The 22404-nt window shown below is 36.9% G+C and overlaps 1 protein-coding gene across 1 annotated transcript in view; it reads right to left on the reverse strand.

Moving 5' to 3' along the window:
* Positions 407-22404, reverse strand: part of SLC6A15 (solute carrier family 6 member 15) — a 53070-nt gene continuing 31072 nt past the window's right edge. Inside the window, exons 7-13 of the mRNA XM_005679775.3 lie at positions 16193-16303; positions 12984-13225; positions 12689-12881; positions 11653-11845; positions 8615-8774; positions 3186-3348; positions 407-1793 (exon numbers count right to left, since the gene is read on the reverse strand). Of these exons, the coding sequence (XP_005679832.1) occupies positions 1422-1793; positions 3186-3348; positions 8615-8774; positions 11653-11845; positions 12689-12881; positions 12984-13225; positions 16193-16303 (1434 nt within the window). The 3' untranslated portion in view covers positions 407-1421. The remainder of the gene's footprint in view (positions 1794-3185; positions 3349-8614; positions 8775-11652; positions 11846-12688; positions 12882-12983; positions 13226-16192; positions 16304-22404) is intronic.

Here is a 22404-nt window from a genome sequence, read left to right on the forward strand (position 1 = left end):
ATTGTGAGACTACGCTGTTAATGTTGCTGTTTAGTTGCTTGGTTTCGTCTGACTCTTTCGTGATTTCATGGACTGTAGCCCACCGGACTCCTCTGTCCATGGGATTTCCCAGACATGAATACTGGAGTGCATCCCCATCCCAGGGATCCTGAACCTACATCTCCTGAACTGCAGGTGAATTCTTTACCACTGAGCCTCCTGGGAAGCCGGTGAAACTACATTAGAACACCATTTAGCCATAATACTCTCCTTTTCTTTTGTCCCTAAAGTGGTGGTAACTCAGTTAGTCAATCTATTAATCCCTCTTGGAATGTGATGATTAATTATTATGAAAAGCCTGAGCACTGACAGGTGCAAGACAATCCCATTCAGGTAGCACAAGAAAGATCAATGAGGGAAACAAACATCATTTTTGAACTTTATTTGTTGCTTAAAATGTAATGCCATACAATTTTAACAATCACTTAAAAAAGGATTTATATTTGCATAAAACAGAAGCAAAACAGAAAGATATGAAATAAAATGCCATCTTGCTTCAAGTTTTCAAATCAGTACTTAGAGTACTAATATACAGCTATATACACTGCAAGTATATTATAGAAATATACTATGAGTAATCTTGAAACCACAATAAATATCAAGTAGGTTTTTAGGCACACGGCATAGAAAAATGCGGAATCAGCATAATCCTTGAGAGTGCTGAGTGACTCATTCTTAGATCACTTTCACACACATGTATTGTACACAAAATATATAGCCATCACACACATGATCCCCAGTCACTTCTGAATTTCACCTTTCATCCCAGCATCCGTGCCTTCTTATTCTTTGATACTATTGCTCTATACAGCTATTACATAAGAAAATACTTTGCAGTTTTCTTCAACTAATAGCCTAAGAAGGTATCAATGCTACCAAAATAAGTGCAGCCTATCTACACGATATGTTCATGGAAGTGTGCTGAGCGGCACCAGCTTACAGAACTGTTCATTTTAATCCTGGGGGTTACCCTGAAGGCAAAGTTAATCCATTTTGAAGTATACCATTTTTGAGTTGCCCATAGCATGATAGCCAGAAATCGTTAGAAACTGAGGTAACACCTATTTTTATAGAGAGAGGAATCCCTGGAAAAGACAAATGCCAGAAGTATTTTTAAAACTTCCAACCAATGTGGACCTCAGTCAGTTATTGTACACTTTGTCTGTGACTCTTTCTGCTCAAATGTAAACCGAAGAATCCAAAGGAATGATCAAGCTAAATTTACCTTTACCATTAGGATTAAAGATCACAGCCACGGAACACCTGAGATCACCCTCTGATAAGCGAAGGCTGACGCTTCTCTTAGTAGAGCCAATGTTCATTAATAAAAATGAACCAAATAACCCTCACTGATTTCTGCACTCCCTGCCCCCCACCTCCAGCTACAAGTCAGATTCTGGCATGTCTGGCATGTCGGCCATCAAGTACCCTATCCCATAGCGTCCATTGGGAGCTGTATCCAGAGTTGGCGATCCACTCTGTTTTCGATAAATATTTTTACCAAAATTTGGAGAGGACATCTCGCTTGATATCTTGCCATGAATGAGGCTTGCATCATCTCCCTCTAAGTTTATAGGCTCCTTCAGGACCCTTCCTCTCTTATAGGTCACAGATGCTAAATTACCAGAACTATCATCTATCAGGTTGCAGCGGCGGATGATGAAGACAACCGGGATGGGCAATACTGCCAGGACCATCAGGGAGATACAGATGACCATCCCCCACGTTGGGTAGCTCAGAAATTTCTCAGATGCCTGTTAAAGTCAAAAGATAATTATTAATCATCTAGCATTCTCTGCAGGGAAATGAAAAAAATATATTTATCTCAGGTTTATAAGCAAAGAACCTGGGCTAGTCTTGTGACTGATTAATAATTAGCTGCTTACTGTGACAGTAAGCAACTTCCAAGGCAAAGCCTTAAAAGCCTGACGATTTCTGCCTCTGTCTTAGATGCTGCCCTGAGCCCATAATGCCTGGAAGAAGTCAAGAATGAAAGCTCACACAGAGAGAGCCCAGCTCTCCAAGTTCAGTCAACTGCATGAGTTGACTCAAACAAGACCCAGAGCAGAATCGTCCAGCTTATCCACAGAACCCTAAGAAATAATAAGTCAGCACTGGTTTCAGTCGTTAAGTTTTGGGTCATTGTTACTAAGCAATGGACACCTGTTATGTGGCACATTACCTTTCTGCTGCTGCTAAGTCGCTTCAGTCGTGTCCGACTCTGTGCGACCCCATGGACGGCAGCCCACCAGGCTCCTGCGTCCCAAGGATTCTCCGGGCAAGAACACTGGAGTGGGTTGCCATTTCCTTCTCCAATGCATGCATGCATGCTAAGTTGCATCAGTCATGTCTGACCCTGTGAGACCCCATGGACAGCAGCCCACCAGGCTCCTCTGTCCACAGCATTCTCTAGGCAAGAATACTGGAGTGGGTTGCCATTTCCTTTTCCACATTACCTTTCTAGAATCTGAAATTAAATTTTGAACTACAGTTGTCCCCAAGGGTTTTGATAAAGGATAGCAGACTTATTTTTTTAGAATAGTCATGAATTTAGTTGTTGTTATATAGAATTAGTGACCACAGAATAAACATCAGGGGTAGCTCTAAAAATTAAGCATTCTGATTTTCTAATAGATAATATATATCTTGTGGCTGCATTACAAGATATATAGCAGCTTGGGAACAGAAACTGAATATTCACGGCTAATAGAAGGCAGTTATAGTAAAAATCTACTTCAATATTTATTTAAATTACGTTTACATGGTTGATGCATATTTTCATTGGTATAGAGTGTCTCAGATATGATTTCATAAAGTTATGCAGGAAAAATTATTTCTGGTAGTTTGATCAGTATGTTCTCTAGTGTCAAAAGCCTAAATAATTATTAGTCCATCTATGGTGATGTGGATAAAATTACTTTAATGAGGTCCAAGTCAATGTTTCTTATGTACTAAAAATATTCACTAAAAACAAAAAAACATACATATTTGGGGTCAAACAAAACATAAATCTTAAAGATTCCTGCATAAAAGCAGTACCACCCATTAAACAACAAACTATACTGAAAAAAGTGAAAGCCAAAAACCTCTAAAATGATATTTTGTGTATTCTTTTATCTGACTTTCTTCCTTTTATTTTTTTTTACCTTATCTTCCATCCATGCGTTATAGCCAGGAGGACTTAATCCCATATTCACAATGCTAGCGATTAGCAGTGATAACAGCATTAAAGGAGATATATATTTCCACATATAGTAGTAATATCTATTGGGAGCAAAGCCCAACATATCCTTTAGGTCTTCCATAAACCTAAATAGAAAGAAATAATTTAATTATTCCCCAAGTTAAGGTAGCTATAGCAAAATATGATAAATTAAATGTCCTTTAAAATGTGCATTATATCAATGGTTTGACCAGGGTTAAACATGATACCCTATTACTGAATCTAAAAGTCATACTGAAGATGACTTATCAATTAAGAACATTTATAATGTAAAACGGAACCAGTGTACTGTACTTTTTATTTGGAGGAAGTCCCCTTAAGCCAATTATTGGGAAGTCTCCTCCAACTGATGACCTTCCATGCTATGAACACAATATTTGCAATACATTAAAATTTCCTTGTTTCTCTCTCTCTCTCTCTGTTATTTAGAGATAATTAACTCACATCATCCAATCCAACTGATCCAAACTCTCATTTCTGTTTTCAGTCTGGTGTCATTTGATTGAAAGAGGGTCCACACATTATGATTCTTTGATTTTTTATTTTTTTCTGAAGTCCTTTTTTCACCTCTGCTAAGTGCCTCCTAATCTCTGTATCATTTCTGTCATTCTCTTTTTAAATGAATTGGGCACTCTGTCCCATAGTTTCCCAAAGTTTAGATTTTGCTGTTAATAATTGCATCCCCACACTCGGCTTTGCAAGTGCATCTCATCCTCCTATTTCCTGTGAATTAGCTCTTAGACTGAGTAATGATTAGACTTAAGTGTCTGTTTTTTAAAGTCAAGTTATTGATACATTATTTACCTGAAATAAGACTTGCTTTCTTTTTCTTTTTCTTTTTTGGCTGCATGGCTTGTGGGATCTTAGTTCTCAGAACAGGGATCAAACACAGGGCCCCAGAAGTGACAGCACTAAGTCCCAACCACCGAACCACCAAGGACTTCCACACATTCACACTTGGCAGCTGTATGATGTTAACACTGTCAGGAGCATGTCACTGTTACATACTGGTTTATATATCCCTTAATATTTAACTCGAGATAAAATATGTACTGCCCATCCACCAGTCTTGTACTAAGGTTTCTGTAGACTTTTTGGTTGTCTAAAGCTAGTTCTCCAGTAGATTCTTCAAAAAGGGATCACAGTGACTATATTCCCTAATTTTCTTGCATGTTTAAAATTATCTGTGATCACTATATTTGAATGTCAGGTCAGCTGAATTTAAAATCTGTAGTTTATATTTTCTTTCTTCGAAAATCATAAATATGTCTATGTAAGATTGTTACAAAAATTTTGCTATCAGATTTTTCTATTGTAAATAATTTGTTTCGTACTGTTTTTTACCTGCATGCATGCTTTTTTTTTTGTTTGTCTCCAAGTAACATCCTAGGCTTGTCTTGGTGTCAGCCTTTATGTCTGTTTTTTCCAACTATATCATTGCCCTTCCAACACTCAAGTTATTTGCTTCAGCATGTTTCTTTAATTATAGTTTTTAGAGTTATTTTCCAGCCACTGCGTTTAGAAGTCCTCATTGTACAAATGTTGAATCATCTTTGCTTGATTGCTGTTTCATTTTCTTATCCTTGGTGATTTATTTTTGATTTTAAAAATTGTTCCTCCTTTCTAGTTTCTAATTCTTGAGGAGATATATATTGTACTTACTGTTTTTTTTAAATTTGACTTCATTTATTAATTGATTTTTCTGTTATATGCAATTATTTCCTGAGTTCTATCACCTCTGTTTTCAAACCTCCCTTGTCTCTAATTATTATATTTCTCAATTTTAAAATAACTGCCAAATGCTATTCTTTTGTGGCTTCTATCATTTTTCAACATTATTTCAACTTCATTTTGAAATATTATTAGTTTTCCATCTGTTTTGCTTGTGTGGATTTGTTATCTGAAGGGATATTATTCTGCTCCTCTCTGCTTCTTTTTAATGACTTTTGTTTATGATTTAACCACACTTAAGTGAAATAAGATTTCCTGAATTTTGGAGAGGGAAGGATACATGGGCATTGCTTCTTTATTTTTTTTTAAATTATTTACTTATTTTTGGCTGCATTTGGGTCTTCAGTGCCACACGGACTTTCTCCAGTTGTGGCAAGCGGAGACTACTAGGTGCAGGGTGCGCATGGGCATTGCTTCTTTATTTAAAAAAAAAAAAAAAAACACGTATTTACTTATTTTTCGCTGCATTTGGGTCTTCAGTGCCAAGCCCCTCCTCTCTACTTTTGCAAAGTAATCAAAAAAGGTGGCCTCATAGTTTCTCAGTTTTTTTTTTTTTTTTCCTAACCTCTGCTCTCTTTCTCATATTTACTTGGACTTCCTTTTCCAACACCTCCACTACCTATCTCCTGCTCAGCTCAGGTTTTGCTCCCACCACTCTGCTCCCAGTGCAGAGCTTTATCTTGGAAGAGAACTTTGGGTTGTTCACTTCAAGATTTTAGAGACCATATTGTTCCAGCACTGATGATCTTGTTGCGTTTGGATCCCTCTGCAATCTGCTAAATGAGGCCAAAGATACTACTTCTCCCAGTTTAGCTCACTATCTTCAGGTTAATCAGCCTACCACACATTGCAGGGAGGACCTGGGGGTGAGTAGAGAGCTGTCCGAGGCCCAGCTGTGTATCCGCTACCATCACCCACACGGATGTGACACCTCACAGGTTCTGTGGCTGCCAGTGGTTTGTCCCAACCTTTCATATTTGAGGGTTCACAGGAATATCTTCTTTTCAGTGCCCATGGGTATTTGGTTTTGCCTTCTAGCCATTCTTTTTCTCCTTCGTTTTAAAAAGGAAACTTGGGGAAATGCAATCTATGCAGCCATCACTTTCAGCATCATAGGAGCTTCCTTCTCATTTTCTCTCAATCATATTTCTTCCTAATCTCTTAACCCAGGGATCAAACCCAGGTTTCCTGTAGTGCAGGCAGATTCTTTACCGACTGAGCTACAGGGAAGCCCATACAATGTTTCTTTTTCTGCATTTGAATTTGCTATCTCAAACGCTTAGGTTTTGGAAGGCTTCTTTCTCTCAACCCTGTCTCTGGAAATTTAGGTAAACATGGCAGATGACAGAGCAGAACTGAGCTCAGGACACCACTGAAGGTGAACAGGAGGAACATAATATTCCTGCAGACATTTAGAGGAGGGAAAAGTAATTAAATAAGAGCATTTTAAACAATAGAATTCCAATTGTGCTTCTTGGACAAGATATGAGCTTTAGAGACCAACAGATCTGGTTTCAAATCATACCTCCATAATTTCTAAATGTATATCTTAGTCCTTCTGAACTTCATTTTTGCCATTCTCAAGAAAGATAATACCCATCTTGGAGAGTTATTGTTATAGGCTCATAGACAACATATGCAAAGCACACTATCTTACCAACAGCAGAAATTTATAGATGCAAGTATTATTAGTAGTATTATTCCTCTTGTTGTTACAATGATTATTATTTAGGAACTACTAAAAAGAAATATTTAGCACTATGCCTATTGTAAATGATGAACAGTCTAAATGGAAAACTAAATTATGATCCTACTGATCCACAGATCAGCCCAATAACAATACCAAATTCCAACACAGTGTGGGTGAGGAGTTGGGGGTAGCTCAGTAGACTATAGAAATATCTGGTTTTGAAATTAAAGTTAAAAGTCCTGGCTCTACAACTAAGATACTGTGTCCTCCTATACAAGACGGGCCAATTTCACATCTGTGATATAAGCAATATTAGTTACCACAGAATACTGTTATGAGGATTAAGACAATGCATACGGCACTCCCCTGATGATTAGGGATGTCCACAACTTTTCGTGTATCTGTTGATCATCTGTATGGATTCTTTGGAAAAATTCAAGTCCTTTGTCCATGGCTTAATTGACTTTTTTTTTTTTGCTACTGTGTTATAAGTCCTTATACATTGTGGATATTAACCCCTTATTAGATATTTGATTTGCAAATATTTTTCTCATTCAATAGGTTGCCTTTTTATTTTCTTGATCTTTTCTTTGGCTGTGCAGCCATTTTATTTTGATGTAGTAATACTCCACGGAGTCACGAGAGTCAGAGACGGCTTAGCAATGAAACAATATACAGCTATTACTACTATTGCTATTTAGTACATGATCATTAAATGTAAGTTTTCCTACCTTTCCTTGCCTGGAGCTCTTTAGAGTAATAAAATATTCTCTAAGTTTTGTCACAAAGCTCACTCAGTATAATAATGTTCTTTATGTTGTTGAAGAGGACTCTGGTCCTCATTCAGTGAACTTATTCCTGCACCAGAGAAACCTCTAATAAGCTTGATGGTCTTACTGCCTTAATCACATGCTAAATGGAGACAACAAACTTAAACAATATTGGACAAGGTCTCCAGAAATCTTTTTCTTCTGAGATTACTCTAATGCTTCATTACACACAAGTTTATATACTTTTCAGACCAAGCAGGTATATAATTAAAAGATTTAGGCATCTAGTGAATTCAAGTCATGACTCCATAAATATGTTATGTATAGTGAATGGTATATGTATCTTGAACCAGTGAGATATATGCATATATATATATATCTTCCCAAAATGGTCCTGCTACACAAAACATTGTGTAACATGATAAAATAAGGCATTTTATTGCATAACAAAATAAAATCCCTCTTGCAAAAGTTTGGCAACATAATTAGAAGTACAGACTTTAGAGTTAAGTAAAAATGGGCTTTTGTGGTGGCTCACATGGTAAAGGATCCGCCTGCAATGCAGGAGACCTGGGTTCAATCCCTGGGTTGGGAAGATCCCCTGGAGGAGGGCATGGCAACCCACTTCAGTATTCTTGCCTGGAGAATCCCCATGGACAGAGGAGCCTGGTGGGCTACAGTCCATGGGGTCACAAACAGTTGGACACAACTGAGTGACTAAACACAGCACAGCACAAAAACGGCTATAAATCCCAGCTCTGCCTCCGTTCAGGTGTGTGATGACCAAGTCACTTGGTGTCTCACTAAGCCTGCATTTTCTTATGTGTGAAATGGAGAGAACAATGGCTCAAAACAACAAGATTCTTGGAACTCAGTCAATATACACAAGTTCTTGGAAGTTCCAATTTGATAACCAGAATTAAATCAAAGCTCCAGAATCCTAAACCTCATTACCATCTACACCATTCTATCTCATCACCTAATAAGGAGATGTACTTTGTTAAAACTGTTGAATGGAGAAGAGCCTGCATAAGATTTGATTTTTGCAGCAAGGAATTTTTCCCTCCAGTCATTTTTCTCCTCTTCTAAGTGAGATATATATTAACAATTAGTCTTTCCAAAGCAGAGATGTAAAATGGAAGCATAAGAGAATATACTTACTTATCTATGCCATAAACAAAGGATACGGCAATATTCTCCAAAATGACGACAATTAGCAGAGGCAGGGTTGCAGAATAGTCATCAAACATTGTAACAAAGTAGTTTCCAGAGCGCTGCACAAATATCAGGCCAATACAAAATGCCAGAAGACAGCAGATAACTGAATAAAAGGAATAATAATAAAAAAAAGACCTTGTCAGAATCAAGTCTTTTAAACTGCATTATAAATTATTATATGCACTTTGTTTCTACTTTTTATAAGTTGTCAATAATATGAATAGGATACTTTTCCTGATACCATGGAATATATTGGGAATTAGTTACCTGAATATAGCCCTGGATTTAATAGGAATTCACTGTAGGACAGTAACTCAATTCATCTCCTTGAGTCTGTGGAAATGTATGTACCAAGCCCAAATAACAAATGAGGCAAAACAGAGAAGATAACAATAGTATAAATCTTCATATCCATGTCTCATTATTAACAGAAAAGTGACCTTTTCAGGCAGCAAATGTTCATAGGTCATTTCTACTTTTTAATAATGTTTTCTGGTTTTGGAAGCAATATTGAAATTTCAAATTAATCATGAGATGAATGTGCCTTATAAGACTATGATAACATGTATTTTTATATTTGACTGAAATATGATTATTGTTAAAGCATAACTGAAAAAAAAAAGTTTGACCCCTTAGCAGTAACCCATACTCTACCTTGATATTGCCTGGGCAGATGAGTTGGAAATACAGTTAGGACAGGGTTGGCCAACCAGATTCTCCAATTAATTAAGAACAGTCTAAAAGGAGTTTCTGTAGGAGTGCAGAAAGGCAGAAACTTCTAACCAGATACCATTACCATAGAAATTTAGAGAGAATTCTAGAGTCCATATACTATTCACATATTTTTGTTAGACTCTTTATTCTCTCATGCATGTTAGTAGAGAAGCCCTCAAAAATAAGAGATGACTGGGCTGTTTTTCTCAACTCCCTATTAGCAGACGTGAGTAAAAATGACAGAAGCGGGGCAGGTGGAGGCAGTTCAGAAGGAGAGAAAACAGGCATCCCTGGGTCCCATCCAATGGAGGCTCCGGAGCAATCTCAATACGTATGGGTTAAATTAAGCCATTTCATTCATCTTGTGAGTGCTAGGCTAGTGGTATGACTTACATCATCCATAAGTAAATATTATATATACACACATCAGGTAGAAAAGGAAAAGCATTAACAGCATTCACTTGGAGTCTAACACATATTGAAATATTTAAATGCTTGTCACAGCAAATCATACTCAAGGTCTCAGGATGGAAGTAGCAGAGCTTAGATTTGAACCATGGCCTGTATTACACTTACTCTTGCCTAATTGCATCATAGTATAAGCAGGAAGAAAGTGTACTCTAGGTGCTACAGACACCGAGAGCTTTGCTGACGAGGTGAGAGGAACAGACAATACGTAACTTAGATCTAAGTTCTACTGTCATATCAAAGCAAACAAAAACATTCGACAAACGTGAGGGGGGAACATTTCCTCAAAGTAAGAGACCTGAAGTAAAAGTATGATCCCCAAATACAAGTAAAGGGAGTAGAGAGTATATTCCTCTTTACTCTCATCTACTAAGTCTTCCACTAGGAGTTGGCAAATACTCCCATGTATGTCCACCCGCCCCCCCGCCCCCCGCCACACACACACACACACACACACACACACACACACACACACTGTTGCTGTTCCCTTAATTTTGCAAGCCCTCTTATATCAGGAGTGTTGAGATACAGGGCAAGATGAGGAAAGCAGCCAAGATGACAGTTATTTAGTCTGCATGTCAGAGGATATTGATAGCCTTAAAATAAATAGAAACTACAGAAGCAGAGCGTGCCTTTCGGGAAAAGGAAGAGACATTTCTCATTTATATCCAGCTGAATGAAAGAAATCTAGATGTAAGTATTTGACAAACTGCTGAAATTGTTTAGACTCACACTAAGCAGAGCACTGAGTGATAAGGGTACATATGCACTGGAACGTTATTGACACGTAAATGACTACCGAATCTTTCAGAGCGAACAGCACAGCCTGGGGAGGAGCTTGTGCACCACTGGCCAGCATGCAAGATCATCTGCATATTTTTTCCCAATTAATTTTTGCGTCACTTACCAACACTGTTGCTGCACTCTGGTCTGGCAGCTTCCTTGCTGCTTCCTTTCTCTCTGTTTGGGTGTGCTTACTAACTAAAACTATCCTCTGACCCCTGAGAAGACCCTTGCCTTTTCTCATTCAATTTCCATGCCTTCTGCTGATAGTTCCCTCATATATTTAGATGATCTTTGCTGCTTCTTAATTCGCAGAACATGTAAAGTCTTTATCATGCGGTCAGTATATTACATGATACAAGTTTTATCTACCCATGTTGATTTTAATTATCAGTCCTATTCTGATAATTAGAGGAGAGGTTCTCCTATATGTCTGCATCTCTGCTGTAATTTCTCTTACATCCTTGGTATCCTTCAAATGCAAGGACGATGCAATACACAGCCAGTACTTTAATAACTGCTTGCAGACTGGACTTATTAACAACCGTCAATATTGATAAATCGTGTTATTATCTTTCCTTCCTAGATATATTAGCTTCTATCAGGCTACAATTGCTATTTCAAATGGAAACTAAATTTAGGCTTGTCAATGTCAGCTATACGCTTTTGAAAAATCCAATGATCTGGACTTTTTTTATAGAATTATTTGACTTGAATACAAAATTATACATGAACATTCTTTGACTTTGTTCTAGTACCAGCAATTCATAATGACATTACTACGAATAAAGAGCAATATAATAAATGATAACTAATAAGTAATTAATAATAATTAATATGATCTACATTGTTTCATTTGCCTATTACATAAATCCCTAAGTAACAAATACTTCTGAAACATATTAATAAGTGGACTTTAAAAATAAACCCTTTTCCTACTTCCATCTCTGATCAGTCACCAAGAGTAAAATGGCCTGCTGTCAGTTCAATGAAAAGTCAAATACATAAAAACTCACCGGTGAGGATTTCTTTCCTCACTTTGAAAGTGTCCACAACGGGTGTGATGATCCCTTCAATGGTTCCAAACATGCTGCCAAGCCCTAGGTTTACCAGCATGAGGAAGAACATCACTGACCAGAAGGGAGATGCAGGGAAATGTGTCATCGCTTCTGTAAAGGCAATAAAAGCTAAACCAGTCCCCTGAACAGCCTGTAAGATATATAGAATAGCCACATTAGTCAGAACCACGTGCAGTGCTGGCTATGTATATGAAAAGGCAGGGAAACTCTGAATAATGTGGGGCAGTTACTGGAAATAAGCACACTAATATCATCATGTTGTCTCCTAAGAAATGTGCCTCTAAACAAAATTCAGGGTGATGATGTTATCTCATAAAGACCACGGATAGAGCCAAAATTTAAAAATTTAAGAGTAAGTTAGTATATAAATCTTTCCTTATGGAATTTAAGATTGTTGTGTTAATGATGGCTTCATCTGTAACTTCCTGCACACAATTCTTTATGTTTAGTCTCGGGTACATTTAGCTATCTTAAAGAAGTGATTAATGGCCAATTTCTTCATTATATTTTCCTTTTTGGCAAAGTAAAGAGAGGGTGACAATTTATGCAAAGCTATTTATTCACATTCCCCTATATCATGTTTATTCAAGTATACACCAGTGGCTAGAAAAAGGACTTAATCATGACTTAACAAATGTAACTAGTAAAATGGGAGATATCATTCATGTGTCCAAACAGTTATACAATATGTGAATGGTCATCATAATGTATCTAATTTCATTTTCTATGTGAAAATCACCTTATTTATATTCATATTTTAAATTATTATGGCTTCATCAGTGAAACTACTTTTTAAAGTAAAGCAAACCTTTCTGATTTAAGAAAATACGCTCTCTGAAATAAAGATGAATTTTTGAAACAGCATGCTCTTCCACGGGCATTTTAAAGGTTCTTTTCCTAAAAGAAGTCTTCTGGGTAAGGCATATTTTAAGTTAATGAGAACTGTTTTAGTGCTTAAACATAGACTACTAACTTTATTGAGCTCATCTTCAATTTGACAGGCGTTAAGATGAAGCTCAGGAAACTCTTCTTCTTTCACTTTTTGAATGATGTCATAAACTAAGTCATAATCTTCTGCAGTAATAGCTGAAAAGTTGATATGATGGGGAATAATATCTTGACTAATGTTTCCCATTTTCACAAGTTTTATGATCATTTCCGAATTTCTGAAAAGTAAAACAGCATTAATAAACAGTTGTGGGTTTGGGAAGGAGATTTTTTTCAAATACAATTATGCCATAAAGTGTAAAGGAAATTAACAACCATACTCTGCAATGCATTTCTCATTTATGACATTTGCTTTGAAGCCCAGAACTGCAAACACCACCAGTGTTGCCAGGATAGAAGTAAAAAAGTTGATGAAAGACACCAGGACAGCATCAAAGTGGCAGTTGTTGTCTCTCTTGTTGTAGCTTGAAAAGGCGATGACGCCACCGAATCCCAGACCTAAGGCAAAGAACACCTGAGCTGCAGCTTCTCTCCACACCTTCGGCTCCAGCATGATTTCAAGCTGTTTAAAATTAAACAGAACAGAAGTCAGCTGCAAAATATTACTTCTCAATAATCTAAAGGAATCGATTCTATTGTTTAAATATATCATAATGACACACACCCAAAGATAATTCAAAACAGAGGATTATCTGTTCTTAAGGAGAAAGAACACATTTTTCATTGAAGAATTATACAAGGAAAATGAATAAGAAAGGCCATGGACTATAGAACCTTTAGATGGAGATGTTACTTACATGGAGAAAAAAATCATATGGGAAATTTTAAATATCTTTAGGACAAAGCAAAGGACTATTTGAGGGAGAAATGAACTATCTTCACTTATTTCTATTTATGTCTTTGTTTTCCTTCCAAAGCAACATAAACCAGTTAGCCATGAAAGTTATAAACTTTATTTAAGTAATGCCCTAAGTTTTGTGTTTTCTGGTGAAGTCTAACAGCCAAAGCAGGTAATAATTATAAGCTGGGTAGAGTTGAATTATTTGTACTTTGCATATTCACATAGATATTACTGTTTCATTTAATAGTTTCCTGAAAGCTTTTCCTTTGAAAATTGAAGTAATTCAACCATATAATCTCTAAAGACGGTTTCAGATCCAAAGTTTTTAAGTTTGGAATCTGTGCTGAACATATTTTTCAAGTAACTCTGCTTTACTTCTCAAACAATTATCACTGTATGTAACTAAACCTTTTAAATGGAACAATTAATATTAGCCATAGTGGGCAAAGACCTCAATAAACAGTTAAATTTGATTTCAGTAATAGTAGTACTTAAATTGGTATTTTATCTCTTTTCACCTTTGCAATGAAATTGCCTTTATTGGAAACAAAGCCAGATGTGGTTAAGAACATGACTTCCATAGACAGTCATTTAATAATCTAAAAATAGAGCATCCTAGGGTAAGTGGCCTGTCCACTCTGAGTTTAATTATTCTCAACTGAAAGATGAGAATAACAAAGCATGTAAATACTGCTCATCACATTGCCTACCTCACTGAGTCCTCAATAACTGCCAACATATGGACTATAGTAACAGCTACGCTGATAAGCATTGGAAAAGACCCTGATGCTGGGAAAGACTGAGGACAGGAGGAGAAGTGGGTGACAGAGGACGAAATTGTTGAATGGCATTACTGACTCAACGGTCATGAGCAAACTCCTGGGGATAGTGAAGGACAGGGAAGCCTGGCATGCTGCAGTTCACGAGGTCTCAGAGTTGGACGCAATCAGCAAATGAAAACAGAACTCATTCAACTGTCTATCTCTACTTTTCCCACTAGATGGCAGACAATACCTATTTACTAAAGACATTCTGATTATTTCCAATTCAGAAACTGAATCTCCGTTCACTGAGACTATTTTGTGTACTTAGGTACTTTCTCCCTTACATAAACAACTTAAATTTAAAGGAAATTGACAACTTTTTATTGTTATTATATTAACTGTCACATCCTACAATGGCCTAATACCAATCTTATCAATAGTCCAAAGTAAGCTGAAGAAGTAATTCACTTATTTTAATAGTTATTTCCAGTTCTGGTTTAAAATGTTAACCAAGTACTGCAGTTTTAAACATGGGGACCATGTAAAAGTGTCATATTCAAGTATCTAGATTCTAAAATATTTATTTAAATCAAATATTTAGTCATGTCATAAATTACCAACTTAGAGAAACGCAATATTCCAGGAATCCACACCAAAGCTAGTTGTTTTAAACTCAGAAAACTTTTTTTTCTATATTGTAAAAAATAAATATTTGTGGTCACTAAGTATGGCCCATTTGTGGCTCATTTAAATGATAATATAGCTGAAATTCATAAATGTGAACTAATTATTCGCTGAGAAATTCCAACAACCCTACAGGACTTTTGAACAATAGAAGAGAAGCAGATCACAATGTCAACATTTTTGCTACTTGAGAATGAACAGAACCCCACTTGGAACCAGATACTCAAAAAACACAGCCTCTTTTTCACAGTACCACAGCAGCTGCCAGGAGTGCCAGTTTCAGGGAGGCTAAAATCTTATCCCCAAGTCTCTCAGCACAATGCGTGGTGCAGTCATCCCTCAGACAACTTCCAATTTCTGAACCAAATTGAGATTGTGTCTTTATAACTCATTGTCTGATTATGATAGTGTTAGCACGCTAATTGAAGTATGATTTCATTTCAGTGAATATCCAAAATCTATATGCACTTCAAATATGTTTCTGACTGTTTCCTATCAAACCAACATGACAAGTCTCAATGAGCCCTACATTGAGGTCAGCTCTAAGCTGAATGACAGAGTTTAAGTTCTGAGCCTTTTAGGAAACCTAATGGAATTTTCCTGAAATGCATATGCATTTATAAAAATTACAGAACTTCCCAAACACACTAATATAAATACTATTCGAGAAAATACAAAACCTCAAAACAGAACAAGAAACCTTGAATTTTTTCTAAGACTGGATTTCGAGTACAACAGCATTCTTAATCTGGGTCCATGGACTTTAGGCATTCTGTCAACCTCCTAAGACACTAAGCAAATTAATATGTTCATTATTTTTTCTGGTAAGGAGATCCTATTATCAGTTTGTTTGTTTTTTCCCCCCAAAGGAGTCCATGTCACAAAAGGTTAAAAACTACTGAGATAGAAGAGGAAGTGTAAAGATTGATAAGTTCTAAACTGTACTGGTGTAAAAATGGGAAGTTAATTTATTGTAAAAGAGGAATTTCTGAAGTTTAAATAGTGAAACTTACTCTGGATAAAGTGGGACATTTAAAATTGGAGAGAGTTGGATATAATTATAGATATCTAAAAGTCTTGGTTTTACTAGGCTGGTTAACATAACAGTTACAGTTTAATAGCTTAGTGCACATTGTTGTAAGTAGGTTTGAACAATTATCCCTTAAATTTAACTGTGGGAATATTTTAACAACATAAAACTTTTGTGATCACAAGCTTTAACTGGAAATACAGTACATACCTCAGGGGTAAACATGTGACGGATGCCATCAACTGAACCATTTAAAAGGAGTGCTCTGATTAGGAAGCATATAAGTACCACATACGGGAACAGAGAACTAAAATACATGATCTGCAAAGAAAGACAAAAATAGGTGAGACACACTAACAACTATATTCTTTCTCATACTTAAAGATTATTTGTGCTGCTCTATACTTGACTTTCCTGGTGGCTCAGATGGTAAGGAATCTGCCTGCAATGCAGGAGACCTGGATTTGATCCCTGGGTCAGTAAGATTCCCTGGAGAAGGGAATGGCTACCCACTCCAGTATTCTTGCCTGGAAAATTCCGTGGACAGGAGTCTGGTGGGCTGCAGTCCATGGAGTTGCAAAGAGTTCAACACAACTGAGTGACTAACACTTTCACTTTATATCTTCATACTGTGAAAATAACCCCTTTATAATATAATAATTAATACTATTAGTACATTGTTTAGTCATCATAGCAGAATGGCTTATTAGCTTTGATGTGGTGTGATTCATTAAGATCTATTTGGGATATAATGAAAAATGGGAAATCGTCCTTATTTAACCTCCTTTAAAAGAGTCCATAGGTGCGATGCAACTTGGATAGTGTTGATTCCTCACAGTTCACACAGTTCCCAAACAGGCAGTATTTAAGAGAAACAAAAGGACACTAACTCCTCAACAAGTACCTACTTTATAGTTTTAGATAGCAAAAGTCCTTTAAAAAAAAAATTAAGCAAAGTTCCGTGGTAATTCTGTAAACCTTCTAGACAGTGGTCCCTGTTAAGGCTCCTACAGAACTTGAATAATGGAGTAAAGGTCTTACTTTCCACCTCAGAAGTCTTCATCATTAAACAAATGTTATCACAGAAAAGCGACTGTCCTAAGCAGACGTGTGCCGCCTCCTTGACATCTCCATGTGGTTCCTAAAATCCTGGGTTTCCCCCAAAGCTGCCCTCACCACCTAACAGTCGTTAAAGTCAGACATCCAGAAGTAGCTCTGCACGCTTTCTAATTTCCTGGCTTCCAGACTACCACCCGGCCTGTTGCACTGCCTGCTTACATGCTCTCCAGAAATCTAATACAGTAGGGACAAAATGCAAATGGCTCTGTCCTCCAAAGCCTTACACTAGGCTGCCTACCTGCCTGCCCTCCCACTCCTCCCTGAGCTCCAGCCCTGAAGGAAGCCAAGCTCTCATCTTCATCTTTGCAAATCTTCATAGAACACTCAGAATAAGACTTTTTTTCCCATCCAATAGGTCCCCAAATGCCCGTCCCAATGTCCCATGAAACTTCAATGATATTACTTTGATTTGGTTTGACAGCACTTAATACTGCTGAAATTGTCATCTGTGTTTACTTGTTAATTTTCAGTCTCCTTTACTGAAATATAAGCTCTGTGAAGGCAAGGACCTTTTCTCTCTTGCTCACTACCAAATTCCAAACATCTAACAGAGTTGTTAACACATATTTGGTATATGATATGTATCTGTGGGAGAAGGATTAGAGGGAAGGTGAGAAGAATGGAGGAAAAAACTTAAAAACTGCCATAGCAGAGGGTAACCCAGGCAGGTCAGAGATACTGAATCCTATTATAATTGTAGACAGACAACAGAGAAGTCAGCACAATCATTTGCACTTCTATTCTGTATACTTTGTAACTGTATTTCAATATTATTAAAAATATTACAAATAAAATCTCTGCATAATTAGGAACCTCTATTTCTCTAAAAGTAATTATATTCTAATTATAAAGAAATATAATTTTCAATCAACTCAGAATGGTCTAAATTTTAAATTGCATCCATTCATCCACATTTCTTGCTTTTTAAAAATCAGAATGCTTTAAGATGGAATACGTTTCATTCTTTCTGCCTACTTTTAGCATCTTTAAATCTGTGGGTCTACGATATCTATTCAAGTAGCCTTGGTCTCATTCGAATTGCAGCTATTCCTTTTATGGTTTTTCTTTCAAATCTTGAAGCTAACCAGAAGGGTGGATTCACTTCTGCACAATAGTCTATCTTTTCATTGTTGTCTTTTTTTTAACAGAACTCAAATTTGGTATCTTTAAGTGACTAAACAACAACAAAGTGACAACAGGACTTCTATTAACCCATTTATTTTAAAAGTGAAGATGAAGGCTGCAAAATAAAATAATCTGGATAGTTTGGTAATGATTTTTTTCCAATTGATATGATATACCTTGGTATGTTTTTAACCTAATTTCAAATTAGAAGCTAACAAAGTAAATGATTCTTCCTGGAGCTATATTTGCCCATCCTAAACAACTCTAAATCACCAGAATATGGCTCTTTTTCCACATCCCATAACCAGCTGATTCCAAACTGACTCCACATTTCACACAAGCCCCTTTGCTTTCATCAATGGCGTGTCACTTCACTATCAGCTTCCTGCTCATTTTGCCTCCAGATTTTCCCTGCCGGCTCTCCTCTCCATCTCAGAAACTGATCACCCACACTACTACCAGAATGATCTTTCTAAAGATCTGATGGTGTTAATGAACTGCTAAAAACCCTCAAATACTTCACACTGTTTGTTAAATAACAGCCAGCCATTTACCAGTGCCCATGCTTTAATTCCTGCAGTCAGCTAAACCTTTCAAGCCTCACCTCCCACAAGCTGCACAAACTGTATGTAAGGCACACAGGGTTACTGAGCAGTCTTTGGGCTTTGTACATGCTGTTTTCCATGCCTCTGGTGTCTTCTCTCTGAACTTTCTGGTGAACTCTTCTTCAGCCATCAAACTCTAGCCCCAAATCTACCCCCTCTGTGAAGCCCTCCCCCAAATCCAGGTTAACTTCAGTGGCTGCCTCTGTGCTATCGTGCACTTATTATTGGCAACTCTTTACTGCATGTATTCTGCTGTAATTATCTTGTCTCACCCATTAAGTTATAAGTTCTATGTGAATAAAGGTGGGGTGACCCATTGTCCTTTGCATATTCTTTGATACTCAAATATATTGTACATTAAGAGCCAATTCATAGGAAATTTTCCTTTCTGTACACATTCTCTAAAAAAAAGAAAACCCTCACCTTTATTCTATAGTACTTAAAAATGGTGTGCTAATTATATGATCAGACAATTCAAGCTTCATTTATTAATTCAGCAAGTATTTGAGCTCTTAAAGATACTCATCTGGCTTCAGTGATAAGATTCTAGCTTAGTTTCATCCAAAAACGAACACGTAGCTTTCATGTTGGATATAACATAAAGAAAAGTGACAGTCAAGATTTTAAACATGAAAATATTTAAGCAGTGTTAGGTAGGTCACACCTGAATTTTCTTCTTCTGTGAGCAAGTAAAAGAATAAAATATTTACTTATTAAATATTTACTTATTAAATTATTATTTTATTAAAGAAAAGCTTTATTATTTACTTATATTTATTAAAGAATAAAATATTTACTTATTAAATATTATTTTACTTATTTACTTATTACTTATTAAATATTTACTTATTAATTCTGAGATTTAAAGATGCACCTTATGTCAGCATTTTACAGAGGTATCCATTTTGTGTTTTTAAACACAAATTCTTTTTTTTTTTTTAATTTTTTATTTTTTTTAAATTTTAACATCTTTAATTCTTACATGCGTTCCCAAACAACAAATTCTTCTCATTTAATGAGTCTCGGAATACTAAAATTGCCAGTGGCATAATATTATTAAAAATAGTTTAAATTCTAATTGACTATATGGAAAATGCTACCCCTCAAGCACTTTCTCCTTATTTTTTGCATTGTTACCTGTTAATATTTTATGATTTATTACCTGCCTCTTCCACTAGAATGGACATCCCATGAGGACAGGTATTTTGTCTGCCTTGTTCACCACTGCACTTCGACTTAGATCAGTGCCCAGCACATAGTAGGGGCTCAATAAATATGAGTTCAGTGAGTACATGAATGACTCTTAAGTATTTTTCTTAAGAACTGGGAACTAAAACAATGAAATATGTTTGGCTGGTTTTAACACTCCCTGGGCCTTAAAAGTGCTTCCCCTGTGGCTCAGCTAGCTAAGAATCCGCCTGCAATGTGGGAGACCTGGGTTTGATCACTGGGTTGGGAAGATCCCCTGGAGAAGGGAAAGGCTACCCACTCCAGTATTATGGCCTGCTGCTGCTGCTGCTGCTAAGTCGCTTCAGTCATGTCTGACTCTGTGCAACCCCATAGACGGCAGCCCAGGCTCCCCTGTTCCTGGGATTCTCCAGGCAAGAACACTTGAGTGGGTTGCCATTTCCTTCTCCAATGTACGAAAGTGAAGTCGCTCAGTCGTGTCCAACTCTTCGCAACCCCATGGACTTCAGCCTACCAGGCTCCTCCATCCATGGGATTTTCCAGGCAAGAGTACCGGCCTGAATTCCAAAACTGAAAAGCCTTTCACAGCAAGGACATTCCATAAAAGAGATGTTTACAAATCAAAATGTTACATGAAAATACTTTCATTATGCTGCTGCTGCTGCTGCTAAGTCGCTTCAGTTGTGTCTGACTCTGTGCGACCCCATAGACGGCAGCCCACCAGGCTCCCCTGTCCCTGAGATTCTCCAGGCAAGAACACTGGAGTGGGTTGCCATTGCCTTCTCCAATGCATGAAAATGAAAAGTGAAAGTGAAGTCACTCAGTCGTTTCCGACTCTTAGCTACCCCACGGAGTGCAGCCTACCAGGCTCCTCCATCCATGGGATTTTCCAGACTAGAGTACTGGAGTGGGGTGCTACTCAACTATGAAAAAACAGTAAACATATGAAATCATTTCGTTGTTTTTCTTTTTTATGTTAAAATGTTTAAACACACCTTCAGACAGTCATTCTCTCTGAGGATTTCATAGCCCAGTTCTAGCTCTGCTATTTACCAGTTGTTTAATTCTATTTATTCTTCCTAAGCTTAACTTCCCAGTCAAATGGAGAAATGAACATGTAAATCATCTGGTTGATAGATTAAACAAGCTAATGTATGCAGAGTGTTTACTTGGCACAGTAGTAGTCCTGATAGCAAAGCAGTACCAATAGGAAACATTACCTTTAGAGATAAAGAAAGCCTAGAGCTTCTCATTTCTATCCATCTCCCTGGAGGCAGGCATCCCTTTCACAGAGGACCCAACAAAGGACATGCAGCCATACAACCTCCATTGGACCACCTCTGCTAGTGCCGAGTTTCTACCACTGCTGACAACTAATTTCATTGTTAGCAGGCTTGATTCCCGAAAGATCTTCCTTTCCTTGAAGAGTCACCACCACCCCACCACTCTCCATAATCCCCAGGATCTGACCATGTGACGACATGGGATAAGTAAGGCTTATTCCTTTTTCTTCAACTACTTGAAGATTGTGATTAAGAAGCTAAGATAACTCTTCTCCATGACAAAGGAGAAAATAAGGATTTTGGTAAAAATCCAGTATTACAGGTGTAATTCAATTGACTTGTGCCTATCTGACCTAAAGGAGAATGAGACTGTCATATTCCTGTCTTAATTCATACAGTTTGAAATTAGCATTCTGTTTGTGTATGTGTGTGTGTTGGCAAAGACGTTTAGCTGCTAAATACTCTTAGTTGTTTTTTTCCCCACATACTAACCTTAAACTTCATTATCCTTAAACCATATTTCTCTATACTGCATTGGTGTGTTTATTCAGAGGCTTTTTTGTTTGGCAGACAAATAGAGCTTTACATATATTCCTAATAAATTTCTTATTTTATTCAGCTCATTGGTTCAGGATGAGAAAATATACATTTAGACTTTCATAACTTTGTTCATATTACTTATAGCTTTCTCTTATCTGTGCCTACTAAATTTTTTCTTCAAAATCTCCTGAAAAGCTAGCCTCTCCCTAAGCCTTCTCATTGAAATAATAAATCACATATAGTCTAGAAATTGTATTAGATTTTCAAGAAAAGTTATTTTATATAAGAAAAACATCCCAAATATATGATGAGAAAAGTATGAGTATTTTCTTTAAATGATAAGACACATACTCAGACAAAGAAAAAATAAAATGTGGTATTAAGACTTGAGCAGAGGGATGTTTGGACTTCCCTGGCTGGCCACAGTTGGTTCTTATTCTATCAAATGACATTATCTTAGGAAGCCTATAAATGTGGTTAGATTTGGCTTAGGACTCTATCCTTTTATTTAAAACCTGACTATATTAGGTCTGTGACATTATACAAGACACACCAAGTGGAA

The sequence above is a fragment of the Capra hircus genome, chromosome 5, assembly GCF_001704415.2.
Source record: "Capra hircus breed San Clemente chromosome 5, ASM170441v1, whole genome shotgun sequence".
NCBI classification, from domain to species: Eukaryota; Metazoa; Chordata; class Mammalia; order Artiodactyla; family Bovidae; genus Capra; species Capra hircus.